We start from the raw sequence: 23566 nt of genomic DNA, 5'->3' as shown, positions 1-23566 counted from the left end.
GACCGATCTTTATGAAATTTGACATGAGAGTTCCTGGGTATGAAATCCCCGAACGCTTTTTTCATTTTTTTGATAAATGTCTTTGATGACGTCATATCCGGCTTTTCGTGAAAGTTGAGGCGGCACTGTCACGCCCTCATTTTTCAACCAAATCGGTTCAAATTTTGGTCAAGTAATCTTCGACGAAGCCCGGGGTTCGGTATTGCATTTCAGCTTGGTGGCTTAAAAATTAATTAATGACTTTGGTCATTAAAAATCTGAAAATTGTAAAAAAAAATAAAAATTTATAAAACGATCCAAATTTACGTTTATCTTATTCTCCATCATTTGCTGATTCCAAAAACATATAAATATGTTATATTCGGATTAAAAACAAGCTCTGAAAATTAAATATATAAAAATTATTATCAAAATTAAATTTTCCAAATCAATTTAAAAACAGTTTCATCTTATTCCTTGTCGGTTCCTGATTCCAAAAACATATAGATATGATATGTTTGGATTAAAAACACGCTCAGAAAGTTAAAACGAAGAGAGGTACAGAAAAGCGTGCTATGCAGCATAGCGTAACCACTACCCCGCTCTTCTTGTCAATTTCACTGGCACTGCCTTTGCCACGGGCGGTGGAGTGACGATGCTACGAGTATACGGTCTTGCTGCGTTGCATTGCGTTCAGTTTCATTCTGTGAGTTCGACAGCTACTTGACTAAATATTGTATTTTCGCCTTACGCGACTTGTTCATTCTTTTGCATGCATTTTTCATGTGAATATCTTGACAGTGTCCTAAAGTTTGATTTTTTTGGTGAAATGTAACACACTCATTGGAAACTTTTAGGAATGACTTGACAGATAACTGATAATGGGAATAACTGGTCCGGTATCATTGCTGCATTTCAACTCTTTACTATTATGTACTTGTTTCTCTTCCCATTACATGTATTTCTAAGGTTTTGTGTGTAAAATAAATAGGAATTTCGCAGTTTTGAATGTCTGTGTTGTGAGACACAGAAAGTTGATTTTTGTTTGAATACATTTTCACATCTTCTTCTGATTTGATTGTGTTTGCAGACTGTCCGTATGAAGTGTGTGGAACTAAGAATAGATTGACTGCTGAAACAGTCATCTTTTCAGTTCTTTGATCGTTGTTTTGTTTATTGGTGTTCCTGTAACACACACACATTCCTAGGGAATCTAGATATGCAGATTATTGCTGTCGAGTAATGCCACTTTTCACAAATGAAGGTCAAGGTAGATACTAAATAATGCAGTTAACTTTTATTGTGTAATAGGTTTACTGTTAACTGTGTATTAGAAAACAAATGTGTGACACTGTGTTATGTAACACACTCCAGTTAAAATTTTAAATGCAATTCATTCCGCAGTAATTGATGAAAATACATTGTTACTGCCCAGACACAACTAAACACAAACAGTTTTGCTGGACCCCAAAATGGAAAGTAATCCAAGAGTTTGTATTTGTGACTCAAGTGTCCCACAAATTCGACACCTTTTCTGAGCCATGACCATATGAAATCGCAATATACCATTACGATGCAGAGATAATTAATCAGTATTCGGCGCGTTATCGCTGGTGACCCTGTGTCTGTCATTTGTATGAACAATTAACGTGTACCAGCCTCTCACACGAAGGCGCGCACAACCCTCGTCTTGATTCCCAGTCTACGTTTAAATATTTGTGAGCCGTTCTCACAAAATAATAGATAAGTCGCTGGCGGCCAGCTGCTCAGCGAACAGAATAAGGTGGTGAGGGTCATTATGGTTGAAATTCACTTATTTGCTGTTTTGGAGAGAACTATGCTTCATTTACCTTTTACTGCCTGCATTTACTCTCCTAAAAATGTGTTAAACTTGATTTTATTGATGCCTACTATCGATCCGAAGCGTCCCATTCTTGTAAACAAAGGCCACATGGTCAAACTGATTACTTGTAGAACTCCCGCTTATTATACATCGTCGAAAAGGCCAAGGACTAAATTTTGATCTGGTGCACCAAGACTTTCATAGAAACCCAATAATAATGGTTGTTAACGGTCACACACAAAATTCTTTCTGGTCTCATTTCTATGCTCTTTTATAATATTCCCCACCATTTCATAAGCTATGAAGCATGTATTAGCTAGGATGTTAGGAAAAAATACCTGTTTTCAGCGTGACAACTTCAAAATGGCCGATATGCTGGTTAGTAGCTTTAAACTAAAGTAACAAAGTCTTTTTTTCACCACTCACTTGCAACTTACATCATCTTAAAGAGGGATTTCTGTACTTTCTTAGCATATTAGATATCACAGGATGTTAAAAATCAACTTATCTATCATTTTGGGAGAACAGGTCACATTTAGTCAAAACTATTCACTCGTTTATTATAATACCCAGGGCCATGTGGCGTACAACTGGCCAAAACTTAAGCAAGTTGTGCACACATGTCGGAGAAAAGTAGCTTCCCTTATACAATCTGCAAATTTAGTTGGTATTTTTATTTTTTACACGAGGTCAAGACCTGACTGTTTAATTAACGGTAGACTGGGAATGAGGTACGTGTGTATGTATGTGTGCAGTGATTAAAAAGAAGAAATTCATTGACAGATATTATGAATTTCTTCAGGAGAATATTCCCATATATTTTTTTTTATTTTGTGGATGCAAACTTTTTAATGAGGTCATAACCAGCCAGCTTTAAACAAAATAAACAAGAAGGGCAAAGCCCGTACGACTCACATGCTTGACCTTGACCTTTACAAATAACTAAACCTAGCAATGACATCATACACTAAGAACTGCTTTACACATTTTTCCTACCAAAATACATGTGACCTTGACCCAAGATCAAGGTCATCCAAGGTCATGCAACACAAAGCTGTTAATTCAAGACATAGGAAGTACAATGGTGCTTATTGGCTCTTTCTACCATGAGATATGGTCACTTTTAGTGGTTCACTACCTTATTTTGGTCACATTTCATAAGGGTCAAAGTGACCTTGACCTTGATCATATGTGACTAAATGTGTCTCATGATGAAAGCATAACATGTGCCCCACATAATTTTTAAGTTTGAAACAGTTATCTTCCATAGTTCAGGGTCAAGGTCACTTCAAAATATGTATACAATCCAACTTTGAAGAGCTCCTGTGACCTTGACCTTGAAGCAAGGTAAACCAAACTGGTATCAAAAGATGGGGCTTACTTTGCCCTATATATCATATATAGGTGAGGTATTCAATCTCAAAAACTTCAGAGAAAATGGGAAAAATGTGAAAAATAGCTGTTTTTTAGACAACATTAATGGCCCCTGCGACCTTGACCTTGAAGCAAGGTCAAGATGCTATGTATGTTTTTTTGGGCCTTGTCATCATACACCATCTTGCCAAATTTGGTACAGATAGACTGAATAGTGTCCAAGAAATATCCAACGTTAAAGTTTTCCGGACGGACGTCCGGACGGACGTCCGGACGACTCGGGTGAGTACATAGACTCACTTTTGCTTCGCATGTGAGTCAAAAATTGAGGCAGCACTGTGGTATCTGTCAATCAAAATCTTTAAAATATCGGTCAACATTCTTTCAACTCATTGCGGACTTGAGAATTACATTTCAGCATTGAAATTGAATTATCTAATCAAAATCGTTTAAAATTTTGGCAAAAGATATTTTTACTCCTCACAGATTCTGGGATTGTTTTTCAGTTTAAAAATTAAAGAACTAATTTGTCCGTCAAAATTATATTTGAAATTGAAAAAGATGATGTTCAGAAATAACTCTGTCGGGTTTGTAGGGGTTGTGAAAGAGTGAATACCCTTGCTTTTCGTGAGACAAACAATCCCCACATGTTCATGTCCATGTGTTGGAGACACATCCCCTCGCTAGTGACTACTGGCCTATATTGTCACATGGGAAAATGTAAACTTTCCTATGTGTTATTAAAGGCCAGCGACTAGTGAGGGGGCGTGTGTGAAACATGTTAAGGGTTTCATTTAGAAAAAGGAAATGTTCGCTTACGAAAAAGCGATTTATAAAAATTTTAAAAAGCCTCTGAACAAACGTGGTGGAAAACAGATACGAAAAACCAAGTACCAAGGTACCTCACAAGAGCTATACTTTCTAATAGTCTGAGGAAATGGAACAATGACATAGCTGGTCACATTAGCAACTCACAAAATGATTTTCTACCCCTGCAAAAATGCACTGCTTGACTCACTGTTACTTAAAGGGTCATGGTAAACTTTAGGAGTCTGAATTTACTGAAAAACTGTTTCCGTATCATCATATGCATTGCTCTCCATTGCATATGGTAGTTTTGAAGTATCCCTGAGATTCTGTCACTTGAAAATTAAAATGAGAAAAAAAAGGGAGACACCCACCTGCAGGGTCGACGCTACCAGAGGTTCCTGGCATGAGGTTGGCGTACGGATTAGCACCAGAGGTTCCAGGGAGAGGTTGAGAGAGGCCATGATGTTGAGATGTTGCAGTGGCAGATGGACCAGACATGGACGGGAAACCAGGGAAGACAGGGTTTGAAGAATATGCAGAAGCGTTAGGATGCATCATAACCGGATAGAGATTGGAGCCTGAATTACTGGAATCACTTTGACCGTCTCGACTGTGGGACCAACCTGCAAAGACAACGATCATAATTGCAACCAAGTGTATGGTGATTAAGTGTAGAAACTCCCACTCAGGGATGTTGTATGCATCAGCAGGCTTCTTTCAAACCGCTTCAATCCTACTGTGTATGCCAAACATTTTTTACGGGTAATGGACAGGCGTCATTGAGGTCTGTGTGAAACTTCAAAAAGTTGCTGTTAACTTGAATGAGAATTTCTGCATATAAGCAGAATACAATAAATAATAGCAATATCCTAACCCACTTTTCAGAAAGAGAGTGACATTTTCTCAAACTCACCATAGTTCTAGTTCTATTTCATCTGAATCTCAGTTGGTACAGTAATGGTATGAAACCGTTATTATTAGGCCCAAAACTAAAACAGTTTGTTTCCAATGACAAAGCAAAAACAATCAATAAATAAAGGTTGGCATGGCAATTACTTTTTTTTTTAACTCTTTTAATATGTTTTTTGTTTACAAAGGAGCATGTGGCTGGAAATCGTGCAAGCTTTGTTCTCTGCATGTTGGAGAACAGTAACTTTGCTACTAATATCTACAAAATTCAGTTTTGAGTCATTTTAAATTAAAAAAAAATTTGGAAGGGGCAAGTTCTAGGTTCGGGAGGAGAAAAAGGGTCGACCAGGGAAACATTGAATTGTTCTTGGCCGTAAAGGGGTAATCTAACAGCAAACCTGTGTCAGGGCCTCCCTGTCTGTCATCTGGTGGTTCTTGTTTGATCCAGACTGGCTGCCCTGCTGCATCACCCAGTGAACTGCGACCGACCCTCACAGGCCCACGCGGTGGCAAATTTGACGAAGAAGCACCTTCACCCACTTGTGATGCTAAGGATAACAGTTCATCTGTTGTTATCTGCTCCAACTTCATGTCTCCAACATTGATGTTCTCAGACTGCCCACCATGGCTTGTAACTGTCGCTGAAGGTCCTGATAGCTGCCGGTTTCTTGGTGGAGACATTGGATTACTGCTGCCTTGGTTACGGACTGGTCCCGCATATCCACGTTGAGCTAAACGCCTTTGGTCTGAACTAGGGGAGGCAACACGTTTTGTCCCCTTGAACGGAATTGTTCCAGCATTTGTGCTCCCTGGCACCCCTTTAGATTGGTCTAGAATCATTATGTCATCACTGTCATCACCAGATGCGTCTTCTGAACCTTTCGCACCAAATTTAATCAGGCTTTCTTTGTCTGCCACAGCTTTGTCCTTGTCAAGCGGTTGGGCATGAAAACTGTTGCTAACAAACGTCACTGAATTTTCATCATTCTTGGACACCTTTTCATGGAGAATATAGTCAACCTTTTCTCCCGTGTCAATACTGAGGTATATGTGTCCAACCAGCTCAACTCCCCGCTGGAATTCCACATAACCATTGCATAGTGACTGGAGAAATTTGGTTAGGGAACCAATAAATTTTGAAGACGAATCCACATCCATTTTCAGCAAAGGTTGCCCCACGACCTGAAACAAGGAATCATCAATAGCTGGATTAAGTGTCATGTAAATCTAACGCTGCCTTCGCTTATTTAAAGCCCTTATCTTTCACCCAAGGCATCGAACAGCAACAAGGCAATCTCCCATTGCTTACCTGATGGAATTAATTAGCAAAGCATTTTTAGTGATTTGATCGAACAAGCATCATAAAAATGTCAACTGTAAAGGTAGCCAATTCAATGCACAATCTTAGAATCCGAATGGAAGTCCTATTCCCCTCATCATCGCTGAAAGTCCACAAAATGGGGCATAATTTACTAGCCTGAGAGTGAGAGCAATTCTTTCTTTATTTGGTGTTTAACGTCGTTTTCAACCACGAAGGTTATATCGCGACGGGGAAAGGGGGGAGATGAATAGAGCCACTTGTCAATTGTTTCTTGTTCACAAAAGCACGAATCAAAAATTTGCTCCAGGGGCTTGCAACGTAGTACAATGTATTACCTTACTGGAAGAATGCAAGTTTCCAGTACAAAGGACTTAACATTTCTTACAATACATACTGCTTGACTAACATCTTTACAAACATTGACTATATTCTATACAAGAAACACTTAACAAATAGGGGTAAAAAGAGAAACAAAATCCGTTAGTCGCCTCTTACGACATGTGGGGAGCATCGAGTAAATTCTTTCTCGTCCCAACCAATATGGGACTCCCCCTAACCCGCGGGGGGCACTGTATCAGACTAGAACACTGTTGTTATGATTTAATCATTGAAAGTACACTTGTAGCAGGCTGTTAAAGTTAAATAAAGACCTGGAATTAAACTGGATTTGTTTTAAGTTGATGTTTAAAAGGATCACGGTGTTACCGTTACATGCAAACCAAATACATTTTCTTCAAATACTACTCAGTAACAAGAAGAGCAAACGCTCGATCGAGTCACTTTCGCAGTTCTGAATATTATATGAGGCATCAGATGGACAGGAAGAAATTGCTATTCACAACACAATGAGTCACGTTCACATAAAATTTGAGCCCGGTCACTTTTATAGTTTCCGAGAAAAGCCCAACGTTAAGTTGTGTGTTGCCGAACAGAAAAGGCTAGTTATCTCCCTTGTTTTTCTGATAACGTTCGTAAAAGGCTACAGATGTAAATACTTTGATGTAAAGAATAATCCTACAAAGTTTCAATCACATCCGATGAACTTTGTCAAAGATATAAAATGTCTAATTTTTCCTTTGACGCTGACCTGTGACCTTGAAAAAGGTCAAAGGTCAACAAAACCATCGTTAAAGTGTAGAGGTCATTGGAGGTCACGACTAAACAAAATATGAGCCCGATCGCTTTGATAGTTTCCGAGAAAAGTCCAACGTTAAGGTGGTGTCTACGGACGGCCGGCCGGACAGACTAACACTGACCGATTACATAGTCACTTTTTCTCAAGTGACTCAAAAAGCCCACTTGAAAATTCTTTTGGTAGGAAGTATCAAGATAACTAAATGCTCCAATTTAAGAAAAAAGATTGTTTTATGACAAAATTATATTTGTCATGCTCATGTCACAGAGACTGGCACTGTCCCCCTCTTCGTGTACACTACATTGAGGTGTGCACATTAAAGATCCCACGATTGACAAAAGAGTCTTTCCTGGCAAAATTGTATATAATAGGCATAGATAAAAATGTCCACCAAATACCCGTGTGACTTGGAATAAAGGCCGTGACAGGTGAATGCTCGCCCTAATAGGCTTGAGGTTTGCTGGCCAATGTGAATGCGTGATATATTGTGTAAAAAATTCCATCTCACATGGCAGAAATTAATATGGCTCTGAGTCAGAAATGGCGTCGACGGCCGAGATCGCTAGAATGCTTCGATCTCGGCTCATTTTTCACAACACTCGTAAATAAAAATATAAAAAATTTTCAAGGATGCTGTTCTGAAACCAGCTCAGCATGTTTGGATGGGTCAAACAAAACGAGAAATGTTCGTTTTGTGTTCGAATTTGATCGACACTGTAACGAATCGGTCTTTCAAGTCGGTAATTTTTTGTGACATGGGCAGTGCGGTGCATTGGAAAATACGGCATTACGTACATTTGATTGGCCAAAATGACACAAAACCTGTTTCACAGAATCAGTAAGTCACTGGTGTCTCGACAGCGCGCGCTTTCGGTAATTTTGCGGCGATCAGCTGCTTGAAAATTACGCCACGGCACTTCGGAAAAAGTTCGTAACTTTTTCGCGTGAGAGCCAGGAGTGAGCGCATTAATATAATTTAAGCAAGGAAATTTAAGTGCAAACCCTTTTTGTAAGCTTGGCCTTTACGACATTAGTACTTTGTTTACATGGATAACATTAGAAATACAGTTACGACGTTTGATTAGGCGCATACATAGCTTGAAACTTTGTGTTTTGAGATGTGCATGAAGAAAGCGTGACGAACTTTTTTCTTTGGTGTACTGTGAACTGCGTAAATAGACTGACCGACAGTTTTGCGCACTTTCCAAGTTTCACCCACGGGTCACAGTTTTCATTGTGTGTGTCACTGGACAAGATGGAAGGAGAAGAGCGACAAGACAAAGGTATGAATTTTTCAATTTTTTTTGCGTGAGTCCGTTACGATCGTTTCCATCACAATGCCAGCACGGTGTTTTCGCCATGTAGTTTTTAGGAGAATGAATCTAGATGCACTTAGTTTTAATTTTAGATGACATGTTCCATCAGCTGTCAGTCTGAAATGTTGATTTTTCTCGATTGCCACTTTGATTAGTTTTATTATGATTATTCTCACAGTCTTCATCTGATCCACTGCGTGAAAGGGACGATCGCAGCTGAACATTCAAACTGAATGTTCGATGGATTTTGTTTAGTTTAGGACTGCCTGAGTCGTGGTCGGACATCACTTACAATTGTAGTTTTTCGCTGTCTGAACAAAATGTCAGCGTTTAGCGTTTGCTTCAGTGTGGTCGTCACTTCACAAGAGTCGGATCGCCCTTTTGGTAATGAATTTCTTATTTTGGCTCCTTCTTAGCAGCAGGGCATAGAAGTCGCGTGTTTTGATCGATTTTATGCATTGTTGTTACTCAGGCTACGTTTTCCTTCCCTTTTTGATGTTTTTAACATTGAACTTCGCGTAATCTTGCATCGTTGCTAGACGGTCGTAACTTCACACTGAACTGCGGACGGTCTCATGATGTGATGTTACGAGCTCTTTTACAAAAACAGATGCACGGTCAACATCATCTTTTGTGGCAGAGGAAGTAATTGTCTGTTTCTTGCGAATCCATAGCTTTTTTTTTTATAACTGGAATTTCGTGTTTTTCGGTCAGTTTTTGAGAGTTAGTAACTTCACAAGAAAGCCAGTCTTGTGAAGTTATGAACGCAGGTTTCCTTGTCCAAAAAAGTGGTTACAATGGGCTGTTTGTGTTTTTGTCATCTTAGATGGTATAGCCAAAATATAAGCTTTTGTCTGTATGTGAAAGGCATCAGTAATGAAGATAATTTTCACTGTGATTAGGGAATGGCAGGAGTTCATAACTTCACATGAATTTTTGCTGTGAAGTTATGCGCTTTGATTCAGTTGCTAATTCTCTTTTTGGATAAGAACTCAGCAACAGTTGGTTGCTTCAGTTGTTCTGTTTGTTTTTCTTTGGCATCATTTAACTTTTGCACACTTTTTTTTAAACTCTGACCTGTGATGGCATGTGTTCATAACTTCACGTGAATTATTGTTGTGAAGTTATGAACTTCCTTTGACTTTTCGGCTAAAATGCTGAATAATTTCAAGCTTGGTTTATTTTTTTTATTTATTAACAGAAGCACATGCCATGCTTCATTTGTTGCTCATTTATTTTGCTTTAATGTGTGAATAGCATGTCAAATACTCTTATTTTGGAAAATCATTAACTCTTCTTGTGAAGTTATGCGCACTTTCAATATTTTCATTTTTTTTCCTTCTTTCAAGTTTTGTTGCACTGTTGCATATGCTTGTTGGCCACTCTAACGATTACCAATGGGGTGTGTGGGTTTTCTCTGATTCTGGTTGGATTTAGAAGCCAAATGTTGTTGCGTCACGATGTGAAGTTAAGAACTTTCTTTGATTTTTCAGCAAAAATGCTGAATTTGAGCGAGCTATGTTTATTTTTTGTGCCCTCTAACATAAGCAAATGTTGGCCAAATGCATGTTTCAATTTGTTGCTCATTTATTTTGCTGTAATATGTGTGTAGCGTGTCAAACGCCATTTTATTTGTGAAAATCGTGAATTGTTCATGTGAAGTTATGCGCACTTTCATGGTTTTTGTATTTTTCCTTTTGCTTCCCCCCCCCCCCCCCCCACCAGTTTTATTATTCTGTTGTGTGGTTGTTGACTACTCCGACGATTACCAAAGGGGTGTGCTGGTTTTCTCTGATTTTAGTTGCATTTAGAAGCCTAAAGGTGTCGTGTCACGATGTGAAGTTATGAACTCCAAGGGGGCCTGGCAGTTTTTTCTAATATTTATGCCAATTTATTAATTAAAAAAATCTACTTTGTTCTGCATTTTATGTATGTAAATTTGTGTTACATGTTTGCAATGATATGTTAGCTCTGCTTGCTTTTAAAACTTCTGTTAATAATACAGTCTACTTCGTTTATAACGTCGCCGGATATAACGTCACCCCGTTATATCGTCACCCAAACACCGGTCCCGGCTCAATTCCTTCTTTCCAAGACTATTTTAACCTCGGATATAACGTCACCCAGTTATAACGTCACTCATCCATGTCGGTTATAACGTCATATCAATCCCCATATGCAGCAGTTTGCATGGTGAACGACTGTCAAGGCATGTTCATTTACCCTACACGTGTCACAAGTTTTGTGTGTTAACGGTATTCAAGTTTTTCCGTTTTCCCGTTGTTAGAGACCCAAGGAAAACTAGGTTCAAGGCATAATCATTTTTGCTGCATGCGTTTTGTGAGTTCCTGTTCGAGGTTTTTAATCAAAAGAAAAATGTTTTATTTCATTTCGTTTTTTGAGTTCCTGTTCTATGTTTTTAGTCAGTAATGAAAAATGTTTCATTTCATTTCGCTTTGTGAGTTCCTTACTTAGGTTCCTCAGTGTTCTAGGTTTTTAATTAAAAGAAAAATGTTCCATTTCATTCGTGTTGTGAGTTCCTGTCTTTGTTTTTAACTAAAAAAATTGTTTTAAAAAGTTTCATATCGAGCATACATGGTTACTCCTGCGCGAGCGCGTGCGAATGGATCTGTCTACTTCTGTCCTTCAATCACGCATATAAAAAAAACCTCTTATGAAAGGCCAAATGGGCCCAAACGGAGCGCTCAGTTAAGGAGGGCGAAATAAGTGAGCGCGCCTAAAATGCGCGCTCAAGTTAAGGATTCATTGGCTGGTAAAAATAGTTAGCCAATCAAATCACATTTCTTAAGATTCGCGCTCCAAAAAGGAGGGCGCAGTTATTTGGCGAGCTAAAGATTCGCGCTCCGAAAAGGAGCGCGCATTTATTGAGGGCGCAGCAGTATCGTTATGGGGCAAATGGGCCCAAACGGAGCGCTCAGTTAAGGAGGGCGAAATAAGTGAGCGCGCCTAAAAAGAGCGCTCCAGTTAAGGATTGATTGGCTGGTAAAAATAGTTAGCCAATCAAATCACATTTCTTAAGATTCGCGCTCCAAAAAGGAGGGCGCAGTTTATTGGCGAGCTAAAGATTCGCGCTCCGAAAAGGAGCGCGCATTTATTGAGGGCGCCGCTTATCGTTATGGGGCAAATGGGCCCAAACGGAAATAAGTGAGCGCGCCTAAAAAGAGCGCTCAAGTTAAGGATTCATTGGCTGGTAAAAATAGTTATCAATTTCTGTAGATGCACGCGCATTTATTGTGCCCGCATGTTTGGATCGCGAGTCGGTAAAAAACTTGCAATGGAAACATTGTCGGAACGGAGACCATAGTCATTTCTTACCACCACTGACCCATTTGGCCTTTCAGAGTTGTAAAGGTAAACATTAAGTGCAGTGAACCGACAAATTGAGAAAAGTGATACTGCACTCTTAAAGCACTATTTTAACTCAACTTGGAAAGCCATGGACGTTATATCAAGTGACGTTATAATGATAATAATAATACAGTAGTAGTCTAACGAGTATAACGTCCCGCTCACTAGATGTGGTGGAGACGGTGGATGGGGAAAGGGGGTAACTATGAACCCAAAGTTGTTACTACCAGAACGATTGTGCGTAAAGGTAGGCAGCCACTTTGCTGTTGACGAGAAACTTCTTCGTTAATAATAATAATATAAGTCAAATAGACATTAATTACGTATAAGGACCCATGAAGTTCTCGTCATTTTTACATTTAGTCAAGTTTTGACTAAATGTTTTAACGTAGAGGGGGGAATCGAGACGAGGGTCATGGTGTATGTGTGTACGTGTCTGTGTGTGAGTAGAGCGATTCAGACTAAACTACTGGACTGATCTTTATGAAATTTGACATGAGAGTTTCTGGGTATGATATCCCCAGACGTTTTTTTTCATTTTTTTGATAAATGTCTTTGATGACGTCATCCGGTTTTTCGTGAAAGTTGAGGCGGCACTGTCACGCTCTCATTTTTCAACCAAATTGGTTGAAATTTTGGTCAAATAATCTTCGACAAAGCCCGGACTTCGGTATTGCATTTCAGCTTGGTGGCTTAAAAATTAATTAATGACCTTGGTCATTAAAAATCTGAAAATTGTAAAAACAAAATAAAAAAATTTATAAAACGATCCAAATTTACGTTCATCTTATTCTCCATCATTTTCTGATTCAAAACACATATAAATATGTTATATTTGGATTAAAAACAAGCTCTGAAAATTAAAAATATAAAAATTATTATCAAAATTAAATTTTTGAAATCAATTTAAAAACACTTTTGTCTTATTCTTTGTCGGTTCCTGATTCCAAAAACATAGATCTGTTTGGATTAAAAACACGCTCAGAAAGTTAAAACGAAGAGAGGTACAGAAAAGCGTGCTATCCTTCTCAGCGCAACTACTACCCCGCTCTTCTTGTCAATTTCACTGCCTTTGCCATGAGCGGTGGACTGACGATGCTACGAGTCTTGCTGAAAGATTGCATTGCGTTCAGTTTCATTCTGTGAGTTCGACAGCTACTCGACTAAATGTTGTATTTTCGCCTTACGCGACTTGTTATTTCTTCGGACATCAAGGACATGTCAAGATCTAGCATTATATGAATAAACGACAGCCATGTGTGTGTGTGTGTGTCCTTAGCTAATAACGTCGGACACTATTATTAAAGACTGAGATTGTCGATGGAACCAGACGGAGCTTGACACACCAACACTAGCAACCTGTCTCAGAATCAGCATGCAGCCTATAACACTGTACGTTGATACTGTTGCCGAATTTCGGGGAAAATGTTGTGTATACAATTTTGTATTCATGGTATAGCCAGGTTTTGGAAATATGCAAAGAAGAGAATAGTCCACAATTCTATATATGAGGAAGTGAATTAAAGATTATTGTAATAAGTTAGTTTAAAACTTACAACAATATGTTGTTGTAATTTTTAAACAACACTAATGCATGCACTTTCCATTTCTGCACAGTTTTATTAAAACAGTCAGTACTTTAGAAAGGGACATAACTCTTGGACTCCGGATATAACATCACCCGCGCGTAAAAGTGACGTTATAACCGATGAACCGGATACAGCGTCACCGCGTATAACGTCGCTCAAAAACATCCCCCGAGGGGTGACGTAATATCCGGAGTCGACTGTATTTGACAGGAAAAAATGGGCCTGAAAATTAGCTGAGGTTGAAATACATTCTTTTACCATCTGATGTTTGGAAAAATATTTTTGATGTGCAAGTTTTATCTTGAGGCAGTTGTGTTTTACAATTATCACTTCCTTGTTTGAAAAAAAGTTGTATTTGTTCCACTTTCTAGAAATTTCTGTGAAGTTATGAATTTCTTATCCTAATTTCCCCCTATTTTTTGCCGTTTCTAAAGCCTCGTTTTTGGGTGTCATTAGAAATGCAAAATTAAAGAGTGTAACCTTGTTTTTTCTTAAATAAAGAATAGATGGGCCGGTTCAGTAAAGTTCATTCTTTTATTTGAATTGGTCTTCAATATGAAAAAAACAATCAACATTGAGAATTTGAAGGTTAAAAAACTACAGTCTCCTGTGACGTGTTCTGTCACACTAAATTCCTCTTTCTTTGCTTTTTTGCATAAAGAAAATGAAAAGAAAGAGCCATCGTTTTGGGGTCAACAAAACGTTATCAATGACAATGTAGGCTACATATTAAAAGTTCAAAAAATAGCATGGTACCAAAATTAAAATGAGTTTTGACACGTTGCAAAAAATCTGTCACAAACGTCACGAGATTTTCGGCACCTTACTTTCGATCTCAATTAACGGCAGCTGCTTTTACGACATCCGCAAAGTGGTCTGAGCGACATACGAGTTTCTGGCACATTCGAACGCATGGCGTCCTTGCGACCGGGTACGTTTTCTGAATCCGTCACACGCTTTTTTACACGTCACAGGGAACAACGCGGGGTCCAAAAATAACGAGAGACATGAAAGAACATCCTTCTAAGAAAAACTGAGTGCTTATTCTTCTTTGTAACGTTATGTTAACGAAGTTTTACGGAACAGAAGCACACAACTAACTTTCGATTTTACAGGATTAATGTTAATAAAAATGTTTCTCGTAACATGTGACGGAAAACTAATCTCTTCCGTCACACTGACTTGTCACAAGAAACTGGAAAAGTGTTGTTTTTCATGCAAAAATTTACTTCAGGATTTTCTTGTCTCTTTACACAAGTTAAATAAATGTTAGAAAACAAATGCTACATGGTTTGTCTGAAGTCTTTGTTGTTTTTTCTTGGAAGATTTGCAGAAAATCCAAAAATCTGTTTCTAGTGACGTGACATTTTCATGATGGCCATGATTAAAAGATATTATATTTGAACATTTCTTTTGACCATAATTCAAAAGAGTGCGTTGGATTTTGTACAAAAAGATATATTTCCATCTTGAAATTGGCATTTAAGGTAACAAAAAACAGCACTGAAGATGTTGTATGTCACGAGAAACAGATTTCAGAGCAGGACACAAAACACAAATTTATTCCGTTGGTTGAAAAACTGCAGGGTTAGTTTTAAAAAACATTAAAAGTACATTAATTAATAGTGTCAAAAAAGCAAAAAAGAAAGTATAAAACACAAAATGAAAATACAGTGTTCCATTTGGCACCTTTTGACTTTGGCCCAGTTACATATAAAAAGTTCGAAAAAATTCCACAGAAAAATATGGTTGCCCCATGTTACTTGACTGAATAAAACCAAATAGAAGGCTTTTGACCAGCTTCCTACAAAAGTACAAGGACAGTCACAATGGTCAATCACTCGTTAATTTCAATAACAGGTGCAGAACCTGTCAGTTGTGTGCTGATACTACTGAACATAAATACCAACTGAACGTAAATACTGAGTGATCAGTTAGTTTCACCGTTTGCCTTGCACACGCATGTAGGGCTGTGCTTCCATAAAACTGTAAGTCGGTCGCCCACTCGGCAAGGCGAATACATTTTCATCGCATTATCCCAAACTAGAAACAAGCGATCTACCCACATCCCGACAGATTCTGAACCAAGAAACATTCGCACAGTAAAAGAGCAATTACAAAACAGTCATGCAGAAAAACTGTGTTTCCAGGTACAAAACCGTGCAGATACACTAAACTCAAGCTTTCGCAAAAAAACCGAGAACAATGGCAAGTGCACCGGCCATCTTGCCACAAAATGGCCGACAGCAACAAAGTGCTCGTGAAATTATAAATGTATTGCTTTGCTATAACTCACAGCAAACAACAACACCTTCCGCAGTCAATAAACAATGCTCACCAGAAAACGAGAGTTTGCAGCACAAATTACGTGCAAAACCGTGCGCTCTACAAAGACTGCGTGCTCTCAAACGATGCAGCACTGACCGCTTCCCTGACGCGTCGAGCTTGATGTCCCAGCATGCCGTTCTCAAGGTCCCGATATATCTGATATCTGATTGGCTGAATTTCTTACAAAATCCCAAAGCTACACGTTGATTTTTGAAGTTCAAGCGCGCAAAATGAAACCGATAACAAGGATTCGGAAGGGTCGAATTTGACCAGTCCGGCCACAATACAATGGCCCGGCGTCGCGCTAATACCGTAACGGTACATATCGAGCTACTATAGACGTTGCGGGGAAAACGGGACCGACAACGACGACGGAACCCAGACAGGTGTGTTGTCGTTCGGCGTCATCGCGCGTACCCACATTACCAGTATAATAGCGTTTGCGGGGAGAACGGGCGCCAGTGGCCAGAAGAAGAAAACTCCTGGACGCCCGAACGAAGGGTTTTGATACGACGTGTTGAGACGAAGCCCCTCGGGGCATATTTTGGGTGGTGGGGAACACACATTTCAGTGATAAGAATTATTCGTCTTGCACCTGGGTTTCAGTTCAAGGCAGTCTGTGACCTAATAAACAAGTCGCGTAGGCCTAATAGGCGATATTACTACATTTAGTCAAGCTATGGAACTCACAGAATGAAATTGAACGTATAAAGGCAGTGAAAGTGACGAGCCTGTTTGGCGCGGTAGCGGTTGCGCTGTGCTTCATAGCACGCTTTACTGTACCTCTCTTCGTTTTAACTTTCTGAGCGTGTTTTTAATCCAAACATATCATATCTATATATTGGAATCAGGAACCGACAAGGAATAAGATGAAAGTGTTTTTAAATTGATTTCGAAAATTTGATTTTGATCATAATTTTTAATTTTTTTAATTTTCAGAGCTTGTTTTTAATCCAAATATAACATATTTATATGTCACTTTGGAATCAGAAAACTATGAAGAATAAGATGGACGTAAATTTGGATCGTTTTATAAAAAAAATTATCCCCGAGTACGCTAGTACTAGGGCTCAGCAGACTTTAATTGTCTGTGTGTGTAATAATAATAATAATAATGGTGATTTCTATAGCGCTTTCGAACACACAAAGCGCTTTACAAAAGCAATAACAACAATGAACATCATTACCAGAATGACGCCATTGACGGAATAGACCACAATCATAAACACTTTACAACAAAACCCAAAAACAAAACATAAATGTTACAAAAACCCAGAGGCTCTTACAGGAACGAACTCTCAGTATACACAACAATTATGATGCACACACACACACACACACACACACACACATGTCCACACACACGCGCACACACACACACACACACACACACACACACAGTAAACATTGTTCATCCGAAAGTGCACATTTACAGGGACGCGACAACTACATCATCATAGAATGCTTCTCTGAAGAGGTGAGTCTTGAGATTTGCTTTGAAAGAAGGCAGAGATGGACTGAGACGTAGAGACAAAGGGAGTTTGTTCCAGATATGATCAGCTGCGACTGAAAGACAGCGGCCACCATGATCGTCCCTCTTCTTCTCTTCTTCTTCGTTCGTGGGCTGAAACTCCCACGTACACTCGTGTTTTTGCACGAGTGGAATTTTACGTGTATGACCGTTTTTACCCCGCCATTTAGGCAGCCATACGCCGCTTTCGGAGGAAGCATGCTGGGTATTTTCGTGTTTCTATAACCCACCGAACTCTGACATGGATTACAGGATCTTTTACGTGCGCACTTGGTCTTGTGCTTGCGTGTACACACGAAGGGGGATAAGCCACTAGCAGGTCTGCACATAAGTTGACCTGGGAGATCGGAAAAATCTCCACACTTAACCCACCAGGCGGCCGCGGCCGGGATTCGAACCCTCGACCTTCCGATTAGGAGGCCGACGTCTTACCACCACGCCACAGCGCCCGTCATCGTCCCTCTGATACTTAGGAGCTCTGACAAATTTATTTTGGGAGGCAGAACGGACAACCCTTTCAGGATTGTTTTTCTGCACGAGATCGGACAGGTACTGTGGAGCCGTGCCCGCGGCAATTTGATAGAAAATGCAGCAGATCTTGTATTTAATTCTTTGTTCGACTGGAAGCCAATGTAGCTGTTTGAGTAGAGGCGTGACGCTTTGTTTCATAGGTGTTCGAAACACGAGTCTAGCGGCAGCGTTCTGGACTAGTTGCAGGGGCTTGGTGACAGATTTGGGACATTCAGCGAGCAGTGAATTACAGTAGTCTAATCTAGAGAGTATGCCGGAACAGACTAGTCTTTTGGTTGCGTCTTCGGTAAGGTACTGTGGTGCCAGTGGTTTGGCGGAATTGTTGGGGCGACTCAACATGGACGGTTCGCCAGTGACGCCGGCAAGACCCAAAGGTGAGGGGTTAAAAATCATCGATTTTGTTTCATCCTCGTTGGCTGTGGAGGAGGCGGTGTCTCTTGGCGGAGGGGTGACAATCAAGTTACCCAATACAAAGCCGAAGTTAGATCGGGTGTCACCCTCCGCCTGGATTGTGGCAAATGCCAGAATCATGGCCACACTCCTGTCCCGGGATAAAGACTTTGATGTAGCGGCCTATCTACGCTACACAGAGATGGTGGGGGAGTTAGGCTGCCGTTTCACCTGGCAGTCTGTGCTCATCTTCGACGACGAGTATCGACAGCGTCAGGCGGCCGACAAATTGTCCTGGGGGACCGAAGCACCACACCTGGCGACAGACTGTGTGTGTGTGTGTGTGTGTGTGTGTCTCGACTTAACAGCTTATTGCTGGTAAACTACTGGGCGCAGCTCGTTCAAAAGTTGATACACTAACTGACTTGATAATAGGTCCGATTAGTGATCGTATTAAAACTTCATAATGTTACCTGGGACCTAAATGCGAAATAAACCACAAACAAGTCGCGAAAGGCGAAAATACAACATTTAGTCAAGTAGCTGTCGAACTCACAGAATAAAACTGAACGCAATGCAACGCAGCAAGACCGTATACTCGTAGCATCGTCAGTCCACCGCGCACGGCACAGGCAGTGAAATTGACAAGAAGAGCGGGGTAGTACTTGCGCTGAGAAGGATAGCACGCTTTTCTGTACCTCTGTTCGTTTTAACTTTCTGAGCGTGTTTTTTTATCCAAACATATCATATCTATATGTTTTTGGAATCAGGAACCGACAAGGAATAAGATGAAAGTGTTTTTAAATTGATTTCAAAAAATTAATTTTGATCATAATTTTTATATATTTAATTTTCAGAGCTTGTTTTTAATCCAAATATAACATATTTATATGTTTTTGGAATCAGCAAATGATGGAGAATAAGATGAACGTAAATTTGAATCGTTTTATAAAAAAAAAGTTTATTTTTACAATTTTCAGATTTTTAATGACCAAAGTCATCAATTAACTTTTAAGCCACCAAGCTGAAATGCAATACCGAACTCCGGGCTTCGTCGAAGATTACTTGACCAAAATTTCAACCAATTTGGTTGAAAAATGAGAGCGTGACAGTGCCGCCTCAACTTTCACGAAAAGCCGGATATGACGTCATCAAAGACATTTATCCAAAAAAAAGAAAAAAACGTTCGGGGATATCAATCCCAGGAACTCTCATGTAAAATTTCATAAAGATCGGTCCAGTAGTTTGGTCTGAATCGCTCTACACACACGCACGCACGCACACACACACACACACACACATACACCACGACCCTCGTTTCGATTCCCCCTCGATGTTAAAATATTTAGTCAAAACTTGACTAAATATAAAAACGACTTGGCGGTGGGAGGAATTCGCGGTGCAACAGCCAGCCAGGCATAGTCTGATAGAACGGTGCAACTGAGGTCTCGGCCAACCAAGACTATGACATACTCGTAGCAAAGCCGCCGAATGGTACCGTAAACCAAGAATAGTGACGTAATTACGTCACGGTCGAAAGTCTTTGACGTCAATGCCTCCCTGTAGGCACGTTTCATGATATTGAGGATTGCAGTTTCCCCCTCACACACAATATTCCAAAATAATAAACAAGAGGCGAAGCCTTCAAGGCTCACGTAAGAAATCGACAAACAGTAACACAAACTCAATCACTCCGTCACACATACACACACACACACACACACACACACACACACACACACACACACACACACACACACACACACACACACACACACACACACACACAGTAAGCATAGGTGAAACTATGCAAGAAAGCGAGACCCTGGATCTGCCAAGAAGTCTCGGCCCGCTCACAATAACAATGACCGAGACTTTCAGTAATTCCTTTGCGTGACGTCTAACCCTCTTACGTCATAATGTGACGTCTTCAAATAGTTTCTATCACACACGTCGAACACTTTTGACCGAGACTGACGTAATCCATAGACTCGGAAATGTTAAAGTTTCTACCACAGACATACACACATACATACATACGCACGCACGCACGCACGCACGCACGCACAGACAGACAAAGTTTATCATCGCATAGGCTACACTTACGTGAGCCAAATAGTCAAACAGGGGCCAAAAAACAGTTTGCACCAAGAGTTCAACTTTTTATCTATCCAAAACAGTAAAAACAAGAGGCGAAGCCTTCAAGGCTCACGTAAGAAATCGACAAACAGTAACACAAACTCAATCACTCCGTCACACATACACACACACACACACACACACACACACACACACACACACACACACACACACACACACACACACACACACACACACAGTAAGCATAGGTGAAACTATGCAAGAAAGCGAGACCCTGGATCTGCCAAGAAGTCTCGGCCCGCTCACAATAACAATGACCGAGACTTTCAGTAATTCCTTTGCGTGACGTCTAACCCTCTTACGTCATAATGTGACGTCTTCAAATAGTTTCTATCACACACGTCGAACACTTTTGACCGAGACTGACGTAATCCATAGACTCGGAAATGTTAAAGTTTCTACCACAGACATACACACATACATACGCACGCACAGACAGACAAAGTTTATCATCGCATAGGCTACACTTACGTGAGCCAAAAATGGTTAACTTGCAAATAAAGGGACAGCATTGATCAGAAGAATGGTAAGATAAAGGACGCTACTTATATTTTGTACATTTTTTATCTTTATCGTTTCCTGTAGACCTCAGAAGTTCTAGCCAGCTTAAGAAATCATTCTAAAATCGAAAAACAAACATCTATACATTTTGTACGCAAAGTAGATTGATACTTGACACAGTCACACAGACATACGTGGGCTATGGGGCAACCCTACCCCCTAAATTTGAAAACGGGGTCAATTTCTTAACTGTATGCATTTAGCAAAACAATCCCTAAAAAAAATTTTATTTCACAAATGAACTTATGACTTTAGAAAAGCATTCAAAAATGCATATATACAACGCTTTTTCTTTGGTCCCAATTCAAGGGGGTGTGCTATTCTCAGGTAACACTGTGAACGCTCAAATGAGACTTGGTCACATGTCAAAAAAAGTAATCCCCCCTGTTGTTCATGGTTGGTTGGTGGGATTTTTTTATCTGAGCCATTGGCAAGCATGAAATGTCATCAACATTAGGAAAGACATAGTATCTCCCATTGTCTTTTGCGCGCAAACACTTCACACAGATCTCCTCTCGATCTGGCCCATCGGGGAAATGGGTTGACTTGGGGATGATCACCGCCCTGTATCTCTCCACCTTTCCATCCATGCTGACAAAGTCAGCGGTCACAAAGTCCCCAACTTGAATGTCTCACTGTGGGACAAAGAGCCTGGTTTTCACGACTGGCACCACATGGTTGGCTGACCACGCGGCATCCAGTGGCGTGTTGTGGGTAGACGTCCATTGGACATAAATTGGGAACGACGTCGCTGGATCATCTGGTTTGCATACTTTGTTCATGTACAACATTTAGTCAAGCTGTCGAACTAACAAAATGAAACTGAACTCACTGCATTTTTACAGCAAGAGCGTATACTCCTAGCATCGTCAGTTCACCGCTCGATGCAAAGGCAATGAAATTGACAAGAAGAGCGGGGTAGTAGTTGCGCTGAGAAGGATAGCACGCTTTTCTTTATCTCTATTCTTTTTAACTTTCTGAGCGTGTTTTTAATCCAAACATATCACATCTATATGTTTTTGGAATCAGGAACCGACAAGAAATCAGATGATATTGTTTTTAAATCGATTTCGGAAATTTTGTTTTAATAATAATTTTTATATTTTTAATTTTCAGAGCTTGTTTTTAATCCAAATATAACATATTTATATGTTTTTGGAATCAGAAAATGATGAAGAATAAGATGAACGTAAATTTGTATCGTTTTAAAAACAAATTTTTTTTTTTTACAATTTTCAGGTTTTTAATGACCAAAGTTTTTAATCAATTTTTAAGCCACCAAATTGAAATGCAATACCAAAGTCCGGCCTTTGTCAGAGATTGCTTGGCCAAAATGTCAATCAATTTGATTGAAAAATGAGGGTGTGACAGTGCCGCCTCAACTTTTAAAAAAAGCCGGATATGACGTCATCAAAGGTATTTATCGAAAAAAAAAATATCCGGGGATATCATTCCCAGGAACTCTCATGTCACATTTCATAAAGATCGGTCCAGTAGTTTGGTCTGAATCGCTCTACACACACACACACGCACAGACAGACACACACACATACACCACGACCCTCGTCTCGATTCCCCCTCTACGTTAAAACATTTAGTCAAAACTTGACTAAATGTAAAAAAAATAAAAATAAAAATAAAAATGGGATAGCGGCGAAACGGGATTGCGCCAAAATGGGATGCGGTAGTAAGATGACGCTTGGCTTGTGAAATGTCGCCAAAATGGGACGGCGGCAAAACGGGATTGCACGTAAATGGGATATTGCGCGAATTATAAACGAAGGAGTAGGCCCTAAGTTTCTCGTACGAGATGTTTACTGGGAGTAAATATTTGGGGAGTAAAAATTTAGTTCCTTGTGGAGTTCTTTTTTCGTACAAGATTTTTACTGGAAGTTTACTCCGGAGTCAATTTTTCGTGGAGTAAAAATTTCGTGTTACACCGGTTCATGACCGTTGTGGTAACGAGCGCACATTGCTGTCTCCATATTGTGTTCCTACGAATCGAAAGTACGATCGCCAAGCCCTTCAATCTGTCATTGAAGGCAACGTTCGATATTTCCGTCTGTCAGCGTCGCCAACGTTCGACAGATTGTACTACTGTTACTCACAAACTTTCAATTTACACAATGAAATGCCAATAACATGCAAACACAACAATGGGAGACGAAGGGAAAACCTACTAGCGATTGAAATTATGCAAACGAACTCACAAATCCCTCACTTTCCGAATGCAAACGCTGCAAATCCGTATGCGTGCGTCGCTGTGTCGAACGTTGGGTTGACGAACGTTGCTGACAGACGCAACAAAACTTGATTAAAAGGCACTAAAAACGATTAAATGTTTTACTCACTGGGTATCGCATTCCTCTTTTTCTTCCTGCAGACGATATGAAGCGGTTGAAACGTCGTTTCCGATGAAA

The 23566-nt window shown here is 39.9% G+C and overlaps 1 protein-coding gene across 13 annotated transcripts in view; it reads right to left on the bottom strand.

Moving 5' to 3' along the window:
* Window positions 1-16123, bottom strand: part of LOC138981685 (mucin-12-like) — a 145811-nt gene extending 129688 nt beyond the window's left edge. For all 13 annotated transcript variants that reach the window (XR_011460693.1, XR_011460692.1, XR_011460691.1 and 10 more), the window contains exons 1-3: window positions 15984-16123; window positions 5314-6097; window positions 4378-4629 (exon numbers count right to left, since the gene is read on the bottom strand). Coding sequence is in view for 10 of the 13 variants with exons in the window: in XM_070354695.1 (XP_070210796.1) it covers window positions 4378-4629; window positions 5314-6073 (1012 nt within the window). In the remaining 3 variants the exon portion in view is untranslated. The remainder of the gene's footprint in view (window positions 1-4377; window positions 4630-5313; window positions 6098-15983) is intronic.
* Window positions 16124-23566: the final 7443 nt, after the last annotated feature.

This window comes from Littorina saxatilis, linkage group LG12 (assembly GCF_037325665.1).
Source record: "Littorina saxatilis isolate snail1 linkage group LG12, US_GU_Lsax_2.0, whole genome shotgun sequence".
NCBI classification, from domain to species: Eukaryota; Metazoa; Mollusca; class Gastropoda; order Littorinimorpha; family Littorinidae; genus Littorina; species Littorina saxatilis.
This window is presented reverse-complemented; position numbering and strand designations above follow the sequence as displayed.